At 36.6% G+C, this 17731-nt stretch overlaps 1 protein-coding gene across 4 annotated transcripts in view; it reads left to right on the top strand.

Annotated features, from left to right (window-relative positions):
- CPSF6 (cleavage and polyadenylation specific factor 6) overlaps nucleotides 1-17731 on the top strand; it is a 31580-nt gene that overhangs the window by 8168 nt on the left and 5681 nt on the right. The window contains exons 2-10 of one of the 4 annotated variants that reach the window (XM_030961085.1): nucleotides 2217-2426; nucleotides 3561-3664; nucleotides 4409-4554; nucleotides 5191-5364; nucleotides 6439-6943; nucleotides 8151-8243; nucleotides 9232-9347; nucleotides 9680-9833; nucleotides 10428-10619. In XM_030961085.1, the coding sequence (XP_030816945.1) occupies nucleotides 2217-2426; nucleotides 3561-3664; nucleotides 4409-4554; nucleotides 5191-5364; nucleotides 6439-6943; nucleotides 8151-8243; nucleotides 9232-9347; nucleotides 9680-9833; nucleotides 10428-10614 (1689 nt within the window). In that variant the 3' untranslated portion in view covers nucleotides 10615-10619. Of the gene's footprint in view, nucleotides 1-2216; nucleotides 2427-3560; nucleotides 3665-4408; nucleotides 4555-5190; nucleotides 5365-6438; nucleotides 6944-8150; nucleotides 8244-9231; nucleotides 9348-9679; nucleotides 9834-10424; nucleotides 10620-17731 lie in introns of all 4 variants that reach the window. The other 3 variants (XM_030961084.1, XM_030961087.1, XM_030961086.1) reach the window with 3 other exon arrangements.

Below are 17731 nucleotides of genomic sequence, written 5' to 3'. Positions count from 1 at the left end.
CCAGGGCCACCACAGAGGTATCCCTTACCTTTGTTACGACCCAGGCAGTGTGCAGTCACCCACAGACCCAGAAGAATTCCAGTGCATGTGATCCTTGTGACAGAAACTTGTCTGAGCATGCCGTTTTCATATGCTGGGTTTGCAGGAGTGTATGAATCCTGTTCAGTACCACTGCCTTGGAGGAGGAGGAAGTTAAGCAGCTGCCTGCCTTGCCTGTTCTCTCAGAGGACACTTCTGTTGGGCTTGCTGAAGGTCAGAGAACAGGTGCTGGTCGCTACCATGGTGTTGCACCAGCAGCAGCATTGCACCAACCGAGACTTCATGATTCCCATTCACAAGCTGATTTATCAACTGGAGAATCAAGCAGTGATCAGCAGGACCATGTGGCCAGTATGAAAGGATAACAGAGAACCACAGTGAACTATGGTGGCCTGAATGAAGTCACACTGTGGCTGAGTGCTGCCATACTGGGCATGCTGGAACTCCGATACGAGCTGCAGTCAAAAGCTGCCAAGTGGTTTACCACAACTGACATTGCTAATGTGTCTCAATAGCTTTGACAGGCCACAATTTACTTCCACTTAAAGGAATGTCCAGTAGACCTGGAATCCAGTGCCCCAGGGGTGGAAACACAGGACTGCCAATTCTATGGACTGATCCAGACTGCATTAGAACAGGATGAAGCTTTGGAACACCTGCAATACATTGATAATATCATCATGCGGGCCCATACAGCAGCAGAAGTTTTTGAGAAAGGGAAGAAAATAGTCCATATTATTCCAAAAGCTGTTTTTGCCATCAAACATAGTAAGGTCGAGGGACCTGCATGGGACACTGAGTTTTTAGGAGTAAAATGGCAAGATGGATGTTGTCAGATGCCAATGGATGTGGTCAACAAAACAGCAGTAATGTCTCCACCAACTAGTAAGAAACAAACACAAGCTTTCTTAGGTGTTGTGGGTTTTTGGAGAATGCACATATTCCAGATTGCAGTCTAATTGTAAGTCCTCTCTATCAAATGACCTGGAAGAAGAATGATTTCAAATGAGGCCCTGAGCAACAACAAGCTTTTGAACAAATTAAATGGGACATAGTTCGTGCAGCAGCCCCCAGGTCAGTCTGGGCAGGGCAAGATGTAAAAAAGTGCTCTATACTGCAGCCAGGGCAAATGGCCCTACCTGCAGTGTCTGGCAGAAAGCACCAGGAGAGACTCCAGGCCATCTCCAGCCCTCTGTTATGGAACTGGGGAGATAGAGTATCTGAGGCCTCCTATACTTCTGCTGAAAGAGATACTGGAATCTAATCAAGGAGCTGCTTTGGAAGGGATTGGTGCTGAAGCACAGCTTCTCCAGCTCCCCAGTGACTGTTCAAAGGGAGGATCTTCTCTCTGCATCATGCAGCTGGTGCTACATGAAATAAGTGGGTCGCAGTGACCATATCATGAGCTCAAATAGGATATCCCAGTTGCCCAAGAATCTTGGAAATTATCATGGTCTGTCTAAAAGACAAAGATGTCAAAATGTCACCAGAGAAGGAGATAACACGTACTGAGGGACCCCATTATATAATAAACTACCAGAAAATAATAATATGCGATATACCTAGTTTATCGATGGGTCTTGCTGAATTATAGGAAAGCATCAGGTGGAAGAGCACCATACCTAGTACATAAACTGGTGGGAGTTGGGTGGAAGAGGCTGATCCCTGTTCAGGGATGGGCAGTTTATTTTATTTCAGTTTTGAAACGGTTCTTATCCCACAAGTTTTACGTTTTTCTGATCTTTCTCATCTGTCCCATGGAGTGTTTGGGGAGGGGGAAGTGAGTAAGCAACTGTGTGGTACTTAGTTTCAATCTGGGATTAAAACATGACACTTCTGCATTCTAATGTATACAATTCTGGGAGTAGGGTTTGTGGATTTTTTGATTTCTGCATATATTACAAGGGCAAAAGTATTGGAATGGAAAACAGTGGCCAGAAGTATTTTTTTCCACATAAGTTTAGAATGTAATAAGTGTCATAAGAATTTTATATGTTTTGATGTGGAGGAAACTGGTGCTTAGCTTTTCAACAGGGATGTTGTGTAGGCAGTCGATCAGACTTACTGCGGTCGATCAGACTTACTGCATCTGTGGAACGTGGCAATTATCACAACTTTTGCTTCAATAAGTTTTAAGAGTGATATTAATTATAATCAAGATGTCTTTTTTATTTTAGGAGGCTGAATATGGTGGGCATGATCAGATTGATTTATATGATGATGTAATTTCTCCATCTGCAAATAATGGAGATGCTCCAGAGGATCGTGATTACATGGATTCTCTTCCGCCATCTGTTGGGGATGATGTAGGTAAAGGAGCTGCACCAAATGTTGTCTATACGTATACTGGAAAGAGAATTGCCTTGTACATTGGAAATCTCACTTGGGTAAGTATCTTACTGCTGTTTAGTTGTAGACAGGAGTTTTAATTATGGACGTAACTACTTGTAAAATTTTTTGCTTTAAAATGTTTTATATGAAATATTATGTGTATCACAACCCAGTTGTTTTTGTTGTTGGTTTGATTTTCTTCAATTTTCATTTGTGGTCGTGGGATCATTTTCCCTTTTTCAGAGAACCTGTCTGGAGCTGTTGTGAAAATGAAGAAAGTCTTCAGTAAATATAAACTTAAGAGTTTCTGTCACGTTTTAAGTGTTATGAAAGGATATTTGTGCTACTGTGTTCTTAAGATTTTCAGAGAACCAAATGAAAGAAGAGAACAAGTTTAAACTGTTAAATACTTCATGCCTGCAAACACTTCAAGGTTACTAAACAAACCAAATCTTTAGTAAACTCTTGCTGAAGGTTTTAGTTTAAAAGGAGGCTGCTCTGGGATTTTCTTGAAATTACTTTTCACATTTTTCCAGGGCCATTTCCATCGGCAGTGACGCTTTCAGCATAACTGTTTTCAGGTATTTGTCTTGAGGCTTATTTCTCTGTCCAAGAAGAACAGGTTTATGATAACTCACTGAACTGTAGGTGCCCTTAGGAAAATTACTTTTATTAGAATGAAAGTATTTTAAAATCAATTGCAGTAAAGCAAACAATGCAAGAGTTGGTCAGTGCTGAATTAAGTTGAGCTTTTATCTGGTTACATGAAATCAAGTTCTTCAAGGCCCACATAGGCAAAATTCTATTTTAAAAGATAAATTAAAAATTTTAATTTTTTTTTCATTTCTGATAATTTCTTACTGTGGGTGTTTTTTCATTAGTTATTACAGTACTTCAGGAGCTAATAGGTAAGTAAAGGACCTGACTGTTGACTTAAGTTGTCCCATTTTGAAATACATGAATGGAATCAGCAAAATATGCGTGAATTAGCTGAACTAATTGTTGAATTGTAAAATGAAAATGACTACTCCAAAAGTCAGAATATATTGACAGCCTGAATAAAATATTCCTCTGGATCAATCGCGCATGCACACACACACACACACTCAAAAATCCATGAAAAATTTAGTTGCCCTTTGCCTGGTGTTTTAGATAAGCTCTCATAGTTGAATATTAAAAATATTTTTCAGTGGACAACAGATGAAGACTTAACTGAAGCAGTTCATTCACTGGGGGTAAATGACATTTTGGAGATAAAATTTTTTGAAAATCGTGCTAATGGCCAGTCTAAAGGGTAAGAACTTGTTTTTTTCTATATGTGGACTGAAGTTTGGGAGAGAAAGGAGTTCTCAGTTTCCATAATTGTCAATCTTTGAACTGCTCATCTTAGCTTATTGATCCAGAAGTGATTTGGCATATAATTTCATACTAATGACTAAAGTTTCAGGTATAAATTTTTGTGATGGTACTGTGTATCTCATTATTTCGTGAGTTGAAGCTCATTGGTGATCTTCGTAGAAGACTATTTCTAGATTTTTTTTTTGGTGTGGTGGTGATGTTTGTTTTTCTTCAGTGTAAATATTGTTCCCCCTGCCTTCATTATTCAATCTTTCTTCACATCTTTATTTTCTATTAGCTATTTAAAGTGAGTGCTTGAGCCCATTTTTCACTGACAACCTGAATTTCACTGCATGAATGTGCCTTTCTGTCTGTTTGGCAGCAATGAGCACAGTGTATGAGTGTACGCTTAATAACTTCATCACATTAATTCATTATGTAGTCTGTTGATACTCTGCCAAAAAGCTGCCTTTGTTGGGATAAATTTTGATGCATCCTGCACTTGCTGTTTTGTTTCCTTCTTTTACGTTCTAGGATAAGTTATTTTATCTGTTCTGAAAACTGGACTGAGACCTGTGAGACATTGTTGGTGTCTAGTTGTCAAGTATTCCTTTGCTTACTGTGGGTAATCTTTTTCATGAGATGTCAGGATGTCAGAAAATTACCAAATTGTGGTGGAACTGTTTTTGTTTCCTTTCAGGTTTGCCCTTGTGGGTGTGGGATCGGAAGCATCCTCCAAAAAGCTGATGGATTTGTTGCCTAAAAGAGAATTGCATGGGCAGAATCCTGTTGTAACTCCGTGTAATAAACAGTTTCTGAGTCAATTTGAAATGCAGTCAAGGAAAAGTAAGCTTTTCTTAGGTGCTGTCTTGGAAAAGCAGAAAAAGTAGAGAATGGCAGGTTTTTAGCCCAGCATCTTGTAATTTCTACACAGTTTAAAATAGCCATAAAATACTTTGAGTCCAGATGAATGAACTTCTATCTTTGTTTAAATAAATCACTTCATACACTGAAGAGCTGCTGCGTTCTGAAAGAGGGTTGCAGCTTCATGCAGCTCTTGTCTTAACAGCTGTGGATGCTTTCTCAATTTCCTGTGGATGTTATTAAAAAAAAAAAAGGCACAAGAGCATTTAGAAATTTAACATTTGTAGACAAACTGGACTAAATTCTAATGTGTGGACAGTCTGTATTTATGATAGAATGGGGAAGAGAGGTTCCATGCTGTACTTTAGCACCATGTCTTGTGTTTCTCAGTGTTGGGCTTCATGGAAGGAAGGACTGTCAGTCTCTCCAGTCCTCTTCCTTTAGTATGAGGCTTAGTATTTTAGCAAAGGATGTTTTCCTTCCCAAATGTGTTGGGTTTGGGTATGGGGAGCAAGTTGGTACTCATAAGGTCACGCTTTAGCACTGCATAAAACTTTAGGTCAGTATGCTTCAGCCTATTTTGATCTATGTGATGACACTTTTGCTTTGCCATTGCAGCCACACAGTCTGGTCAGATGTCTGGGGAAGGTAAAGCTGGTCCCCCAGGAGGAAGCTCACGAGCAGCATTTCCACCTAGTAACAGAGGTCGGGGCCGTTTTCCAGGCGCCATTCCAGGTGGAGATAGATTCCCTGGACCGGCAGGGCCAGGAGGGCCACCCCCACCTTTCCCAGGTACAATTATGCATATATGGAGTTCCAGTCTTACATGTGTTTCAATGTGGCATACTTATTTGGGAAATGATAAAGATCAAGGCAATTCAGTAATGAGCCATAATCAGTGTTCACAGCTAGACTGTGGGACTTGACTGTTCATTTGTTGATATTCAACTGGAAGTTGGACCTAGTAAATTTAGTAGCAAGGTGAGCTTTTTTAGATACATTATTTGTACTATGTCAATATACATTAGCAAGTAGATTTGGCTTTGGTGTAGTGTAGTTGAAATTTTCTGGTTTGTTATATGTGCTCAGTATTGCCTGTGTTGAGGAGTGTAAAGTAACTGATTTCCTTATTGTAGTACAAGTTTGTATGTGAGCAGAAATTCAGCTTTGATTCATGCCCACCGACTGGTCAGTTAGTAGGCACTTAAAACACCAGAAATTTGAAGAGGAGGTCTTCATGTTTAGTTAGGTATCTGATATAGAAGAGATATGTTAAACAGTTAGGTTTGCACTGCAGTGAAGTTCTTTTTTCAGCTGACATATTTTTTGGTAAATGTCATTCAGTAATAGATTGTCTACCAACAGTCCAAGGGACATAGCCAAATTGAAAAAACAGTTGAGAATATAAAGGAATGTTTGGATGCTACATTTACATAACTTTCTCCAATACAGCTTCTCCCATATTTTTAATATATATTTTATCTTAAGCCCCATATGAATGACTAGCTGCAGTAAGATGTAATGTTTTCTAGCTTTTGTAATCTTCTTGTGAGTTTTGGAAACAACAGCAGGTGATTAAGTGATTTGAGGAGGGGAGTTGTCAGTGTACAAGATAATGTTGTTCTTTTTAGATATCTCTAGATATCTAGTTTCAATAGATACAGATAAGTTAAAAATTTTCTAAGCTACTGGACCCAAAACAGGAGCATGCATGTCTTGGACATGTTGCACAGTGTTCAGGGAGGGAGGGTTGGTTTCTTTTTTGTCATTGGTTTTTTGGAATAAAAAAACTGAAGAATTTTATTTCTTTGTATTTATTCACTCAATTTTATTTGTTTGTTGTTTTTTTGTTTGTTTTTATTTTAGCTGGACAAACTCCCCCACGTCCACCCTTAGGTCCTCCTGGCCCACCAGGCCCACCAGGCCCTCCACCACCTGGTCAGGTCCTCCCACCTCCATTAGCTGGACCTCCTAATCGTGGTGATCGTCCACCACCACCAGTTCTGTTTCCAGGACAGCCTTTTGGTCAGCCTCCACTTGGGCCACTGCCTCCAGGCCCTCCACCACCAGTTCCAGGCTATGGGCCACCACCAGGTCCACCACCACCTCAGCAGGGTCCACCTCCACCTCCAGGTCCATTTCCCCCTCGTCCACCTGGCCCTCTTGGGCCACCCCTGACTCTTGCTCCTCCTCCACATCTCCCTGGGCCACCGCCAGGTGCTCCACCTCCAGCACCACATGTGAATCCAGCTTTCTTCCCCCCACCTGCCAATAGTGGCATACCCACTTCAGACAGCCGTGGCCCACCTCCGACAGACCCGTATGGCCGACCTCCACCATATGACAGAGGTGACTATGGGCCACCTGGAAGGTGAGTTCTTTTTGTCTAATGTGTTTAGGTAGCAGATTTTACTCCTCTTGTTGGAAGCACTTGATTTTTTTTCCCTTTTAATGCAGATGTTAGGAACAATTAGAAGTAGGGCCAGAAAGGATCCCACCAATCTTGTAGTTTGCCCCTTTTAACTTCTCCAAGGGATTAAATCTGAGAAACATATTTGCAGCAGGAGGAAAATCCTGAAATGCAACACCAGTAATCTCACTTCCCTTTTCAGCTCTGAACTGTTTGTCTTCGCTGTATTTAGCAGTGTCATCATTCCATGTGTTCTACATGTAAACTTATATATCATTTCTTATGCAGCAGATTCTGGTTGTGCTTCTGTCTTAACTTGAAATTCTGACTTTTACCTGTATCATGGTGCTTTGCAGGCTGCCTTTTAAGAATGCTCTGGAGTTTTCTTTTTGAATATGTGCATATGTTGAGGTCATAACATTTTCATCTTTCAGCAGTGTTGCTTGTCCCTTTTTTCTTCAGGATTTAATTAAAATTTAGTGTTTGTCTTAAAAGCCAGGTGTGAATTTACTGCAAGACTTTTACCTTCCTTTCCTGTCGAGATTTTTCTGCTCATTTGGTGCAATCTTGCTGTGTTTGTAGCAGTAGCTTTTCCTGTGGTTAATCCTGTCTGTGACAGAGCTCTTAAGTCCCTGACTTGACTTGTCAAGTTTTTCACATCTTGTTTGAAACATCTTTTTCATCTGTGATTTCAAGCATCTCTGTCTTGCTGCTGTTTCTTGATTCTCACCATATTTGTATTTGTCAAAAATTTTGACATAAATTGTAAGAGACGATTTTACATAGTTAGATTTGAATTTTTCATTACTAATTTTACTGCTAGCATGAGACATACTTTTCTGGCTTAAAATGTTTCCTGCAAAGATACTGTGCTTTGATTCTTTTTTTACCAAAAAGTTTAAAACCCCCAAGCATTTGTGTACGTGTGATGTTCATACAAAAAAAAACTATAGAAATTCAAGCATTTGGCTTAATTGCCTGAAATATAAGACTATACGGTGTTGGGTGTTTTTTGATGGACTAAATCAAAGTTGTCTGCAGTTTATAGAATGTCTGGGGAGGGAAGGAGTGGGAATAGGACAGTATAACTTACTGTCCAGTATTTTCATTAATAATGTTGAAGCTATCATCCATAACTATTTAAATTGTCATTAATTATATATCATAGGCGTTTCACTGGAAATAACATGTCCATAAGAGAAAAATTACATATTCCATTCTATGGGAGGCACACGAAAAATAATACTCAAAACTCAGGGAGGTATGAATTTTTAGACATTTCCTCTTATGCTAAACTGGCTATAGGATCTTGTTCCACTTCTTGCAATTAAGAGGATAGCATTGCTTATTATTCTGCATTTTCTTTCTACCAGAAGAACTAACACTGTTCTAGAAATATCAAGCAGTGGGCCAGTTTGACAGTCTCAGCATTTATCTCTTAACACATTTCTCCAAATTTTCTATGTGACACAGAGACTGGCTAATAGGACACTGCAAAACTGTTGGGAAAATTTAGGTTTACTTCTGTTACTTTGCAAACCCTGTATAGGTAGCTGATAATTGAAGTGTAATGAGTACAAGGATTCTGCTTTATTGCTTCCTCCTTACTGTGACTAGTAGGGAGATTAAATTGGAGTACCTTGAACTTGACCAGAAATTAAAAAAAAATTGCTGTAAAATGCTGACATATCATTCAGAAAATTAAGTGTTTTAAAGATGATAACTATATTTGTTTTTCAAAAGTTACAGCATTCTGGTCTTAGTTAAGATCTGGGAAACAGGATCATATAGTTCTGATTCCAGTACTGTTATGAAAATTTTCTCTAATTTTGCTCAAAGCTGCATTGCCTATGTACATGTATTTCCACATCCATTCATTGGGAATATCTATTTATGTACCTTCAAGGATTTTACGAAAATTGTAACTATTTGTCAAGCACAATATTAAGTGCTGCTGAACGTTTGAAATAGATGGGATGAAAAAAACGTCTATTTATACAGCAATGTCTTAATTGTTTCTTTGGGGTTTTTTGTTTGGTTGGTTTGTTGGGGTATTTTTGGGGTTTTTTTTAAGCTTTCAGGATTTTGTATTGTAATGATGGTCTTTAACAAAAACCAAAACCAAACCCAGATCCTGCTTTCTTTTCTGTTTGTCACTGCTTAATGTTGCAAACTTGGATTGTTGAAATTGCAATGATAGCTTCTGAAGTTCTCCTTAACATTTTAAATACTAGTTTTATTGCTTGCAGAGAAATGGATGCTGCGAGGACACCTCTAAGTGAAGCAGAATTTGAAGAAATCATGAATAGAAATAGGGCAATCTCAAGCAGTGCCATTTCAAGAGCTGTATCAGATGCCAGTGCTGGTTAGTAAAACTCAATTAATGTGTTTGTTATTCTACCCAACTGAAAAGAATTTATAGGGTTTTTTAAAAATTAGCAATCTGAAAGGCCTGAAGCCACATTTTCCTGATAGAATGCTGAATTTAGATACAACTTATGACTGATTTTGTACTGTGCTTCAGTTAGTTTCTAAGCAAACCTTCTGAGTACTAATCAGGACAGTATTTTAATATTTGGTGTTACAGTAAATTGTCTCGATGGCTGTTTAAGAGAAGATACTCAAAATGGTAATACTGTTAAAGATAAAAATCTGTGTTTTAATTTGCATAATTTTCTGATCTTGATTCATTTTCAGGGGACTATGGAAGTGCTATAGAGACCTTGGTAACTGCGATTTCCTTAATCAAACAGTCCAAAGTGTCTGCAGATGATCGCTGCAAAGTACTTATTAGCTCTCTTCAGGACTGCCTTCATGGAATTGAGTCCAAGTCTTATGGTTCTGGATCCAGGTAAAACTTTCCTCTTCCATCTGCTCTTACTTAAAAAGGAGAAGGTGTGATGCAGGACTAGTTTACGGAGAAGAAACTAAGGCTTGTAAGAAGTCAGTGATTTGCTGAGTTGCACAGGAAATATGTGAAGGAACCAAATAAGGCTTTCCTGAACCTAGGGAAGTTGCCTTTTAATTAACCCTCTTTTCAAAATTGATCTGACTAGCTTCAATTTAACTCTTAGTTTTATTTAGTGGTTTTGGCGCATATTTTCCATATGCAGATTAGCAGCCATATTGTAGTGATCATTTGGTATGTGATGCATTTCCCCCAGTTGATTTCAGTCATCCTCCATTCTGAGTATGTACTTTTACTTTTCCTTGCTACTTTAGAAAGTGGGAGCCCCTTACTACCTGTAACTGAGTTCTTAGCCACCACTGTTTGTACCAGGCATCTTTAATGTTACATACAAAAACTTACCTGCATCACAATGAACAGATCTTTCCCTCATAGCTATTTTTGATCAAATTCATACTCGTAAGCAGAGTACAAAACTGGCATGGGGATGGCAAATATTTTGAAGAAAAAAATTAATGAAGTAATTTCTTTTAGAAGACGTGAGCGATCCAGAGAGAGGGACCACAGTAGGTCACGAGAAAAGAGTAGGCGGCACAAATCACGTAGTAGAGACCGTCACGATGACTATTACCGGGAAAGGAGCCGGGAGAGGGAGAGGCACCGCGATCGTGACAGAGATCGTGACAGAGAACGGGACAGAGAGAGAGAATATCGTCACCGTTAAAGAAGGTGAGCATTTCTTTTGTCTTGAACTTCACCAACTTACTAAAATAACCACTCTAGATTTGAGATTATTTATACCATTCATGTCTGCATTTAAATGATCCTGCAGTATGTACTGAATCACTTTCTTATTGCAGCACCTGACATGAACATAGGTAAGTAATAACAGGTAATTAACTCGTCTTGGGAGGGAGCAAGTGTTTGTGCAATTATCTTCTACATTCTGCATGCCACTTCTCTTATTTTGGCTCATAATAGTGTTCCCAGTTTTTATGAAATGTGATTGAACCGCTTCTTAAAAAGGCAATAAGTCAGACTGTTCTCTTTGTAATCTTGAAAGATTATATGAATTTTACAGTTTTATTTCTTAATTGTATTTAAAAATACTAATTTTATATTTTAAATTATACTTCTGCAAAGACTGTAGCATTTAGCCCTCCATAGATTGTGTGTGGATTATTTCAATGTCCATGCAGTTATTGTCCTTGCACAGGTACGGTGGTGATTTTGTTGTTTTGTTTTGTGTTGCTTTTATTCTATTTTTTCCTGGTGATTTTTAGTCAAATTCTGGAAATATAACCAGAATTTGCTCTTTATTTTATGAAATGTGACCTGTCAGTATCTTCTGCCTTCTAGCTAAATCCAGGTATTAACCTTCAGTATAATTTATTATCAGTTGCTGCCCACCACCCTAATTTTCCAGTCTGTCCCCCTTCTGGTAGTAAAGTCATTTTCTGAAGACTAGTAAACAAATATGTAACACTAGAATTGATACTTTTCTGGTTGTTCACAAACTAACATGCTCTTTTATTTAATGTATCTGAAGTCTTGTATGCATCAAATGTCTAGACAGCTAGAGTAGCATACTAAACAATGATTTTTTCCAATGCACTGCTTTAATATACATAGGAATGTTGACATTATATAATGTACTGTTTTTAGGGTTGATTCCTAATTCCCATGATTCCTTATATTTGACAATTCAAAAAAACCAACGCTACCTAGTAGTGACGCTCTAGTGGTCTTTTCTCTTCTTGAAAGAACTTCCACCACATCTGTACTGAAATTGAAGCTTGTAGACATGGCTGTCTGCCCAGCTTCCATTTCTTACATTTAATTTCAGATTTAGTTTCCAGATTTGCCTGTGTTTTTTATTCATGGGAGTTCATTTATAGATGTTACAAAGCAAAACTTATGAAAGTCAAATAAAATGTAATATAGTCCTAAGTAAAAATACAGTTCTGTATGTGTTAAATGTTAGTTTTTCAGTCAGGCTTTTTGTGTCATTGCCGCTCCTCTGGGAGGGAACAAATTATGATAGTAAATGCTCTAGTATGTTGAGAATTAAGTGGGATGTTGTCTCAGGTTCATATACCAGCAGGGGACACAAAAAGAAATAACAGACTTAAAGAAGAGGAATCAAAGGCTTAAATAGGAAGGTGAAACATGGCAGCTGAAATAAAGTTGACAGTATATTTCTGTTAGTGCTACTTTTTGCCATTAAAAATGGATTGGTAGAAATATTTCTGGAATTTAGTAAAAATATCAACTCTGGTTCTTAATTGTAAAATAAGAGAATGTAAAAATACAGATATAACAGAAGTAAATGTAATTTCTTTTGTTGAACTGGGTTTTTACCTTTTACAATAGCTGCATATTTTTGATATTTGCAAATAGAGGTAACCATTGAGCTGAGTAATGGATACATTTCCAGAGTGTTTTCCTTCTGGTGGAGATGAGTAAACCATACTAAAAATGGCTAATAGCCTGGAATGAAAAATGAAAGATTTTTTTTTTAACCCTTGGCATAGTTTACTGATCTAGCTTTGATTTTTGTGTATTTAGTGTTGTGCACATAGATACAGATTTACTGTGCCAAGTACAGATTTCCTACTCTTACCCAAGAATATATGTCAAACAGCATTAGGTTGCATTTTTTAATTTCTGAAGCATAATTTGCACTGAGGCTGTGATTTCAGTCTCAGTTCAGGTGGGTTTTGTATTTGCAAGATCCTTCAGCTTTCTTGTGTGCTGGGATTTCTCTTTTCTTTCAAAAGGGGGACTTGGTAAGATTCCCCTGTGCAAAGAAAATAGGTGCTAAGAACTTGATTTAAATGGCAAATTTAGTATACTACATGTAAATTAAACCATTTGGTATTTTTTTAACTTAAGTTGTAAACAGTTTGTCTTGTTGCTGTCTTAATGAAGAAGAGCTTTATTGTAGTTTTGTTTTTATATATTTATACACGCACTCACATATAAAAGAAATACAGTTATCTCCTGGTTTGTATGTTTCATTTTCACTAAGATGTATGTTCCCATACATTTTTGTTTCATTTTTTACATTGAATAATATTCATAAACTGATTTAACACTCAGTCATTTAATAAATATCAACAGTGCTGAAGCGAGTTATTCCCCATATTACTGTGTTTTGCCAGAAAACATGAAGTTGCCTCTGTGCCTGCACCCTTTGAATGGCACCTATATTTCTCCTTATTGTGTACCTATAGTCATGACTGTGATACTGTACTGGCATTTTTTGCAAAGTGTTACACGTCTAGTTCAGAAGGATTCTGAGGGTCCATTGTGAAAACTTTTGTGAACAGTGAAATTCTGTTTGTTCTGTATTACATTTATAGAGATGGGTTAAATTGGAATAACTTACAAAATATGTTTATAACAGCAAAACTTTAAAAAGTTTAGTTGTACCATATCAGGTATTTACACTTCTGTTTGTACACTTCCTAATTTAAAATCAAATCATTGCAAGATTTTTGTGCCTTCACTTGAGTAAGACTTCATGTAACCTGACAACCCATTCTCCTGAATTACTATAAACTGCATGCTTCCTTGGAACATCTTGCCTTTGCTCATAGAAAGCAAATATAAATATAAAAGATATTATTTTTGTAAATAATAAAAGATAACAATGGATTTAAAACAAATGTCTAACCTGTAAAAATAAAAAAAAACTGAGAACCCAATAGAATGATATTTAGAAGAATTAATGTGTACAAACAGAATAGTAATGTAACTTCATCAGCATGAGTCCTGACTTGTTAGGCAGAATTTTTTTTAACTGAGAATCAATAATGTATTTCTAGCTCATACATTGTCCCAATCTTAATCTGTCTGAATTTCTATAACTGCTGAATGTTAAGTTTTTCATTTTATGTTTTTGTTACTGGGTTGATTGATTATTTCCTATTTAAACTGGATTTGGATTGAATTGCAAAGACAAAACCACAACATTGTAACAGTTGATATGTATGTAGACTTTGTACTCCATATTTCATGTTTATTCTCTGATTTTTCTGCTCTCAAACCACTGTAAGCAAAATAATTTGAAGTTTGAGGCTCGTGTACTTCTTCAAAAACTGCTCTCAGATCACTCTGAAATTACTTGCAGCTTTAGAGTGATTCAAGAAGTAACATGGTTGGAATTTTGTGTCAGTAGGAGGGGAAATGGTACTGACGGCTTACATAGTATTCATTATATTTTTGCTACTCTAAGTTGGAATGGTCCTGTAACTGTGCTAATAACCACTTAAACATCAAGTGAAGTATGAAATTAGCCTTGTAAGAAAACTTGGAATGAATTGGCAAATGCTTGCTTTTAATAGGCTATTTTAATAATAAGCTGCTAGTTAATATTAAGTGAATCATGTGGTAACATTGTCCAAGACCTGGGTATATATACCTCTCTAAAATTATATCAGGTCTTAGTCTTAAGCTATTATTAATATTGTTTACCTAATCTCTTTTTTTTAACTGTGTGTTTTATGTGGGGCTGGCACTATTCTTCTGTATTTAGCATTCACCAGAGAAATTATGCTTTGTGCATCTGATTCAGTATTTGCAACCCAGCATAGCATGAATAGAGGCAAGCAGTGCCACTGGTTTATGTGCTTCTTAAAATCTGTTTTAACCATTACTCTGGTGCTTTGCAGAAAGATAGAGTTTGTCTGTTAATGTTCAGTGATAAATCTGATTTTCTTGAGGGTGAAACAAGGATTTAAAAAATGAACAGAATATCTTATGCTACTTATTTTCAAATTAATAACTTTTATTACTTTTCCCCCATAAATATCTTGCTGTAATTTTACTGACTTCTGAGGTGTCTGTAGGCACACTTATATTTTTTTGTTCCTCATATCCTGGGCTTCTTTATTTGTGAATTCATTAGTGTTGACAAATTTTACCTGTGTGAAAAGTTCCCCAAGAAACTTTTAGGCATATGAAATACGGAAGTGAAAATGTTGGTTTGAACCAATGTTCTTCAAAGAATGAAAAAAATTCACTTTTTTACTTTTGCTCATTGTGGTTTGAGAACTAAGATTTCTTTTTACCAAAAAAAAAAAAAGGAGACACATGAGAGATCTTAATTTTTGTTTACCTGTGACAGCTTGATATACCTTTTTGTCTCTCCCTCATATATGAATGTGAAAAATACTTGCCAATAATTAATATCTTTTTAACCTGTAAACTAAAGATTGAATTTTCTGAACGCACCTCTCTGTTCATCAGTTAGTTTTGATAAATAGACAGGCTGGGATAATAGAAGAAAGATACCTGACAAATTAAGTTAGTTTAGGAGGATTTTCCCCCATGTAAAATTACTGATATACAGTCATGAAATTGTTGTTGTGTTGATCTTAAATTATACACTAAGACTGAGCAAATACAGCAGGTAAGTACGCTCATAACAGGAGGGGGGAACAGGCAGCAAATGTGAGAAGATGCTAGTGCTGATAAAATAATCTATATGTGTATAGTGAACAGAACAGAGCCACATGAGTATCTGTGCTTACATGCTGAAAGACATATAGAAAGTCAAGCTTCAAATTCCTTCTTGCTCACTATGTTACAGCTGAAGCATCAGAATATTTGGGGTATTTTGTGGTGTTCTGGAATGTAGGTTAATATAAAAAAATTTTTTTGGCTTTTAAGCTGGTATTTTCTGTGGGATTTTTTGTTTGTATATTTATTTTTCTTCATGTATAGAATAAAATAAAGGAGAATTACATGAAGTAATTCATAGGAGCGCCTAGGATATAATAACAAATGTATCTTGTGCATTTTACTGAAATGTGAACATGTGAGATTGAAATTCAATCTCTGAAAAGAACCTATTATAATAAAAGTTGAAGGTTATATGTATATACAGCTTTAAAATTGCTGTAGAATTTTCAAAATTTTAAAGGCTTTTTAAAGCTTTTATGTGAATATTTGGATAATTGGAATTAAAGGGAAAAATTAGAGCTACTATTGCAAGATGCTTTTGATATATATATATATATATATATATAAAAAAGAAATCTACTGGGGTTTTTTTGTGAGAATGTGTTTTTGTGGGTAAAAAAGTGCTCAAGTTGCATCTTGCATAAATATAGAAATGTTTGATCACTCGAGTTCTGGGATTTCATTTGTGAAATGTTCTGGCATAAACCCCTACTTTTAAACCACAAAATTTCTATTCAACACCCAAGTCTGAAATCTGGATAGAGTTGGTAAATTTTGGTAGAAATGCTGAGAAACTGATTACTGTCTGGTGTTAAATTGTACAAATCTAACATGTGCTTGGGACAGATAGCTTATGTATGAGTTTGAGGCAGATGGAAAGATGCCAAGAAATACTGACTAGAGATTTAATTTTTTAAAAAGTTTTTTGTTTCTTCAATATTCTACTTGCTTGTAGAATACTGAAAAAGGCTGAGCATGCAGGTATAATCCATACAGATTTATTTCTTTTCGGAGCCACAAGAGTTTCCAGTTTTGCCAAGATATAGTGGCAGAATACTTGGAACTGAAATGTACACTACTTTGGATTTTAGTTGGTCATGTTTTTAAAAATGAAGGCTCAGTGTGGTGCTGACCATCTTAAGAACCCTATACAAAAAAGCATAAATCCTAAATTCACTTTATTGTGCATTCTTTAGAGTTCCTGTAGATCCATAAGTACCTTTACAGATATAGCAGATTATTCCCAGGAACTGAAGCTTTCTTATGGTAGTATTAAGTCATATATAGGGCACTTTGGATCTGTTAACTGTTGCCATAGACATAATCAGGATCCATAATTCTGGCTGCAGCAATTGTACGATGAGAGCAGCAAATTCTGATGTGCAGTCTCACAGCTGTCAAGTACTGACTTTCTCCACTAGAAAAGAGAGATTCTCTCCTGTCTGTTTGTGCTAACTCACAGCTCCAAACATGTTTTTCTTGTGGAGGTAGCACCTTGTCACTTTGCCACTAATTAATTTCAGAAATACATAACTCCCATGGAAACACTGGCCTCTGGGGAAGGAACTTCCCCAAAAGTAGTTGTTGATGCATTCAGGAGCTGGGAACAAAATCTGTGAATAAGAGAAGACATTTCACTTACTGATTGGGATTAGTTTATGTGCATACTATAGTGTATAGGATATACTTGGTTATACTTTGGAATTTTTAAGAATTATTGTTAACAGTAATTTTGAGGAAATGAAGAAAAATTGCATACTTAGTTTTCCCAGCTTTGAAAGTACTGTACTAATAGAAGAATATTTGACAGCTGTGTACTGTTGCACGTTCATGAAATTGCTTCTCTAAATGCCTTGGTTTTCAAATGAATAATGTGTTGGGTTTTTAAAAGAACTTGATTGAAACTATTTTGAAATTGAGTGTTGAAATTGTGAATTATTAATGAAATTAACATAGCTAATTGTTTTGTAATGGAATTCAACTGAAATCCAGTGTATGAAATTATACTATCCCAAGTATTTTGTGAACTCTTACAGTAATTAAATTTGAATTGTGTGGTTCCCTGATTTGCCAAAATAGATGAGAGCAGGAAGTAGGGCTTGGGGTTTTTTCAAGGGCAAGTAGGTGAGGAAACCTGCAAATCTTCATTGTATTAATTGAAAAGTGGGTTCTTGGCATAACTGCAAGTGTGTATTTTTAGATGTGAACCCCACCCAGCTTGCCACTAGTCTTTTGAAGTACTGGTGTCAGATTCTGTGTGCTTTTAAATGTTACTGAGCTGTGAGCCATCCACTTCATTATATAATCAATTAATTACTTAAATGTCAAACCATCTTAAAACTGATGTAAGTGGGCAGGTAAAAATGTAAAAA

The sequence above is a fragment of the Camarhynchus parvulus genome, chromosome 1A (genome assembly GCF_901933205.1).
Source record: "Camarhynchus parvulus chromosome 1A, STF_HiC, whole genome shotgun sequence".
In the NCBI taxonomy this organism is placed as follows: domain Eukaryota; kingdom Metazoa; phylum Chordata; class Aves; order Passeriformes; family Thraupidae; genus Camarhynchus; species Camarhynchus parvulus.
Note: the sequence above shows the minus strand (reverse complement) of the source record. Positions and strands in the feature narration are given on the sequence as shown.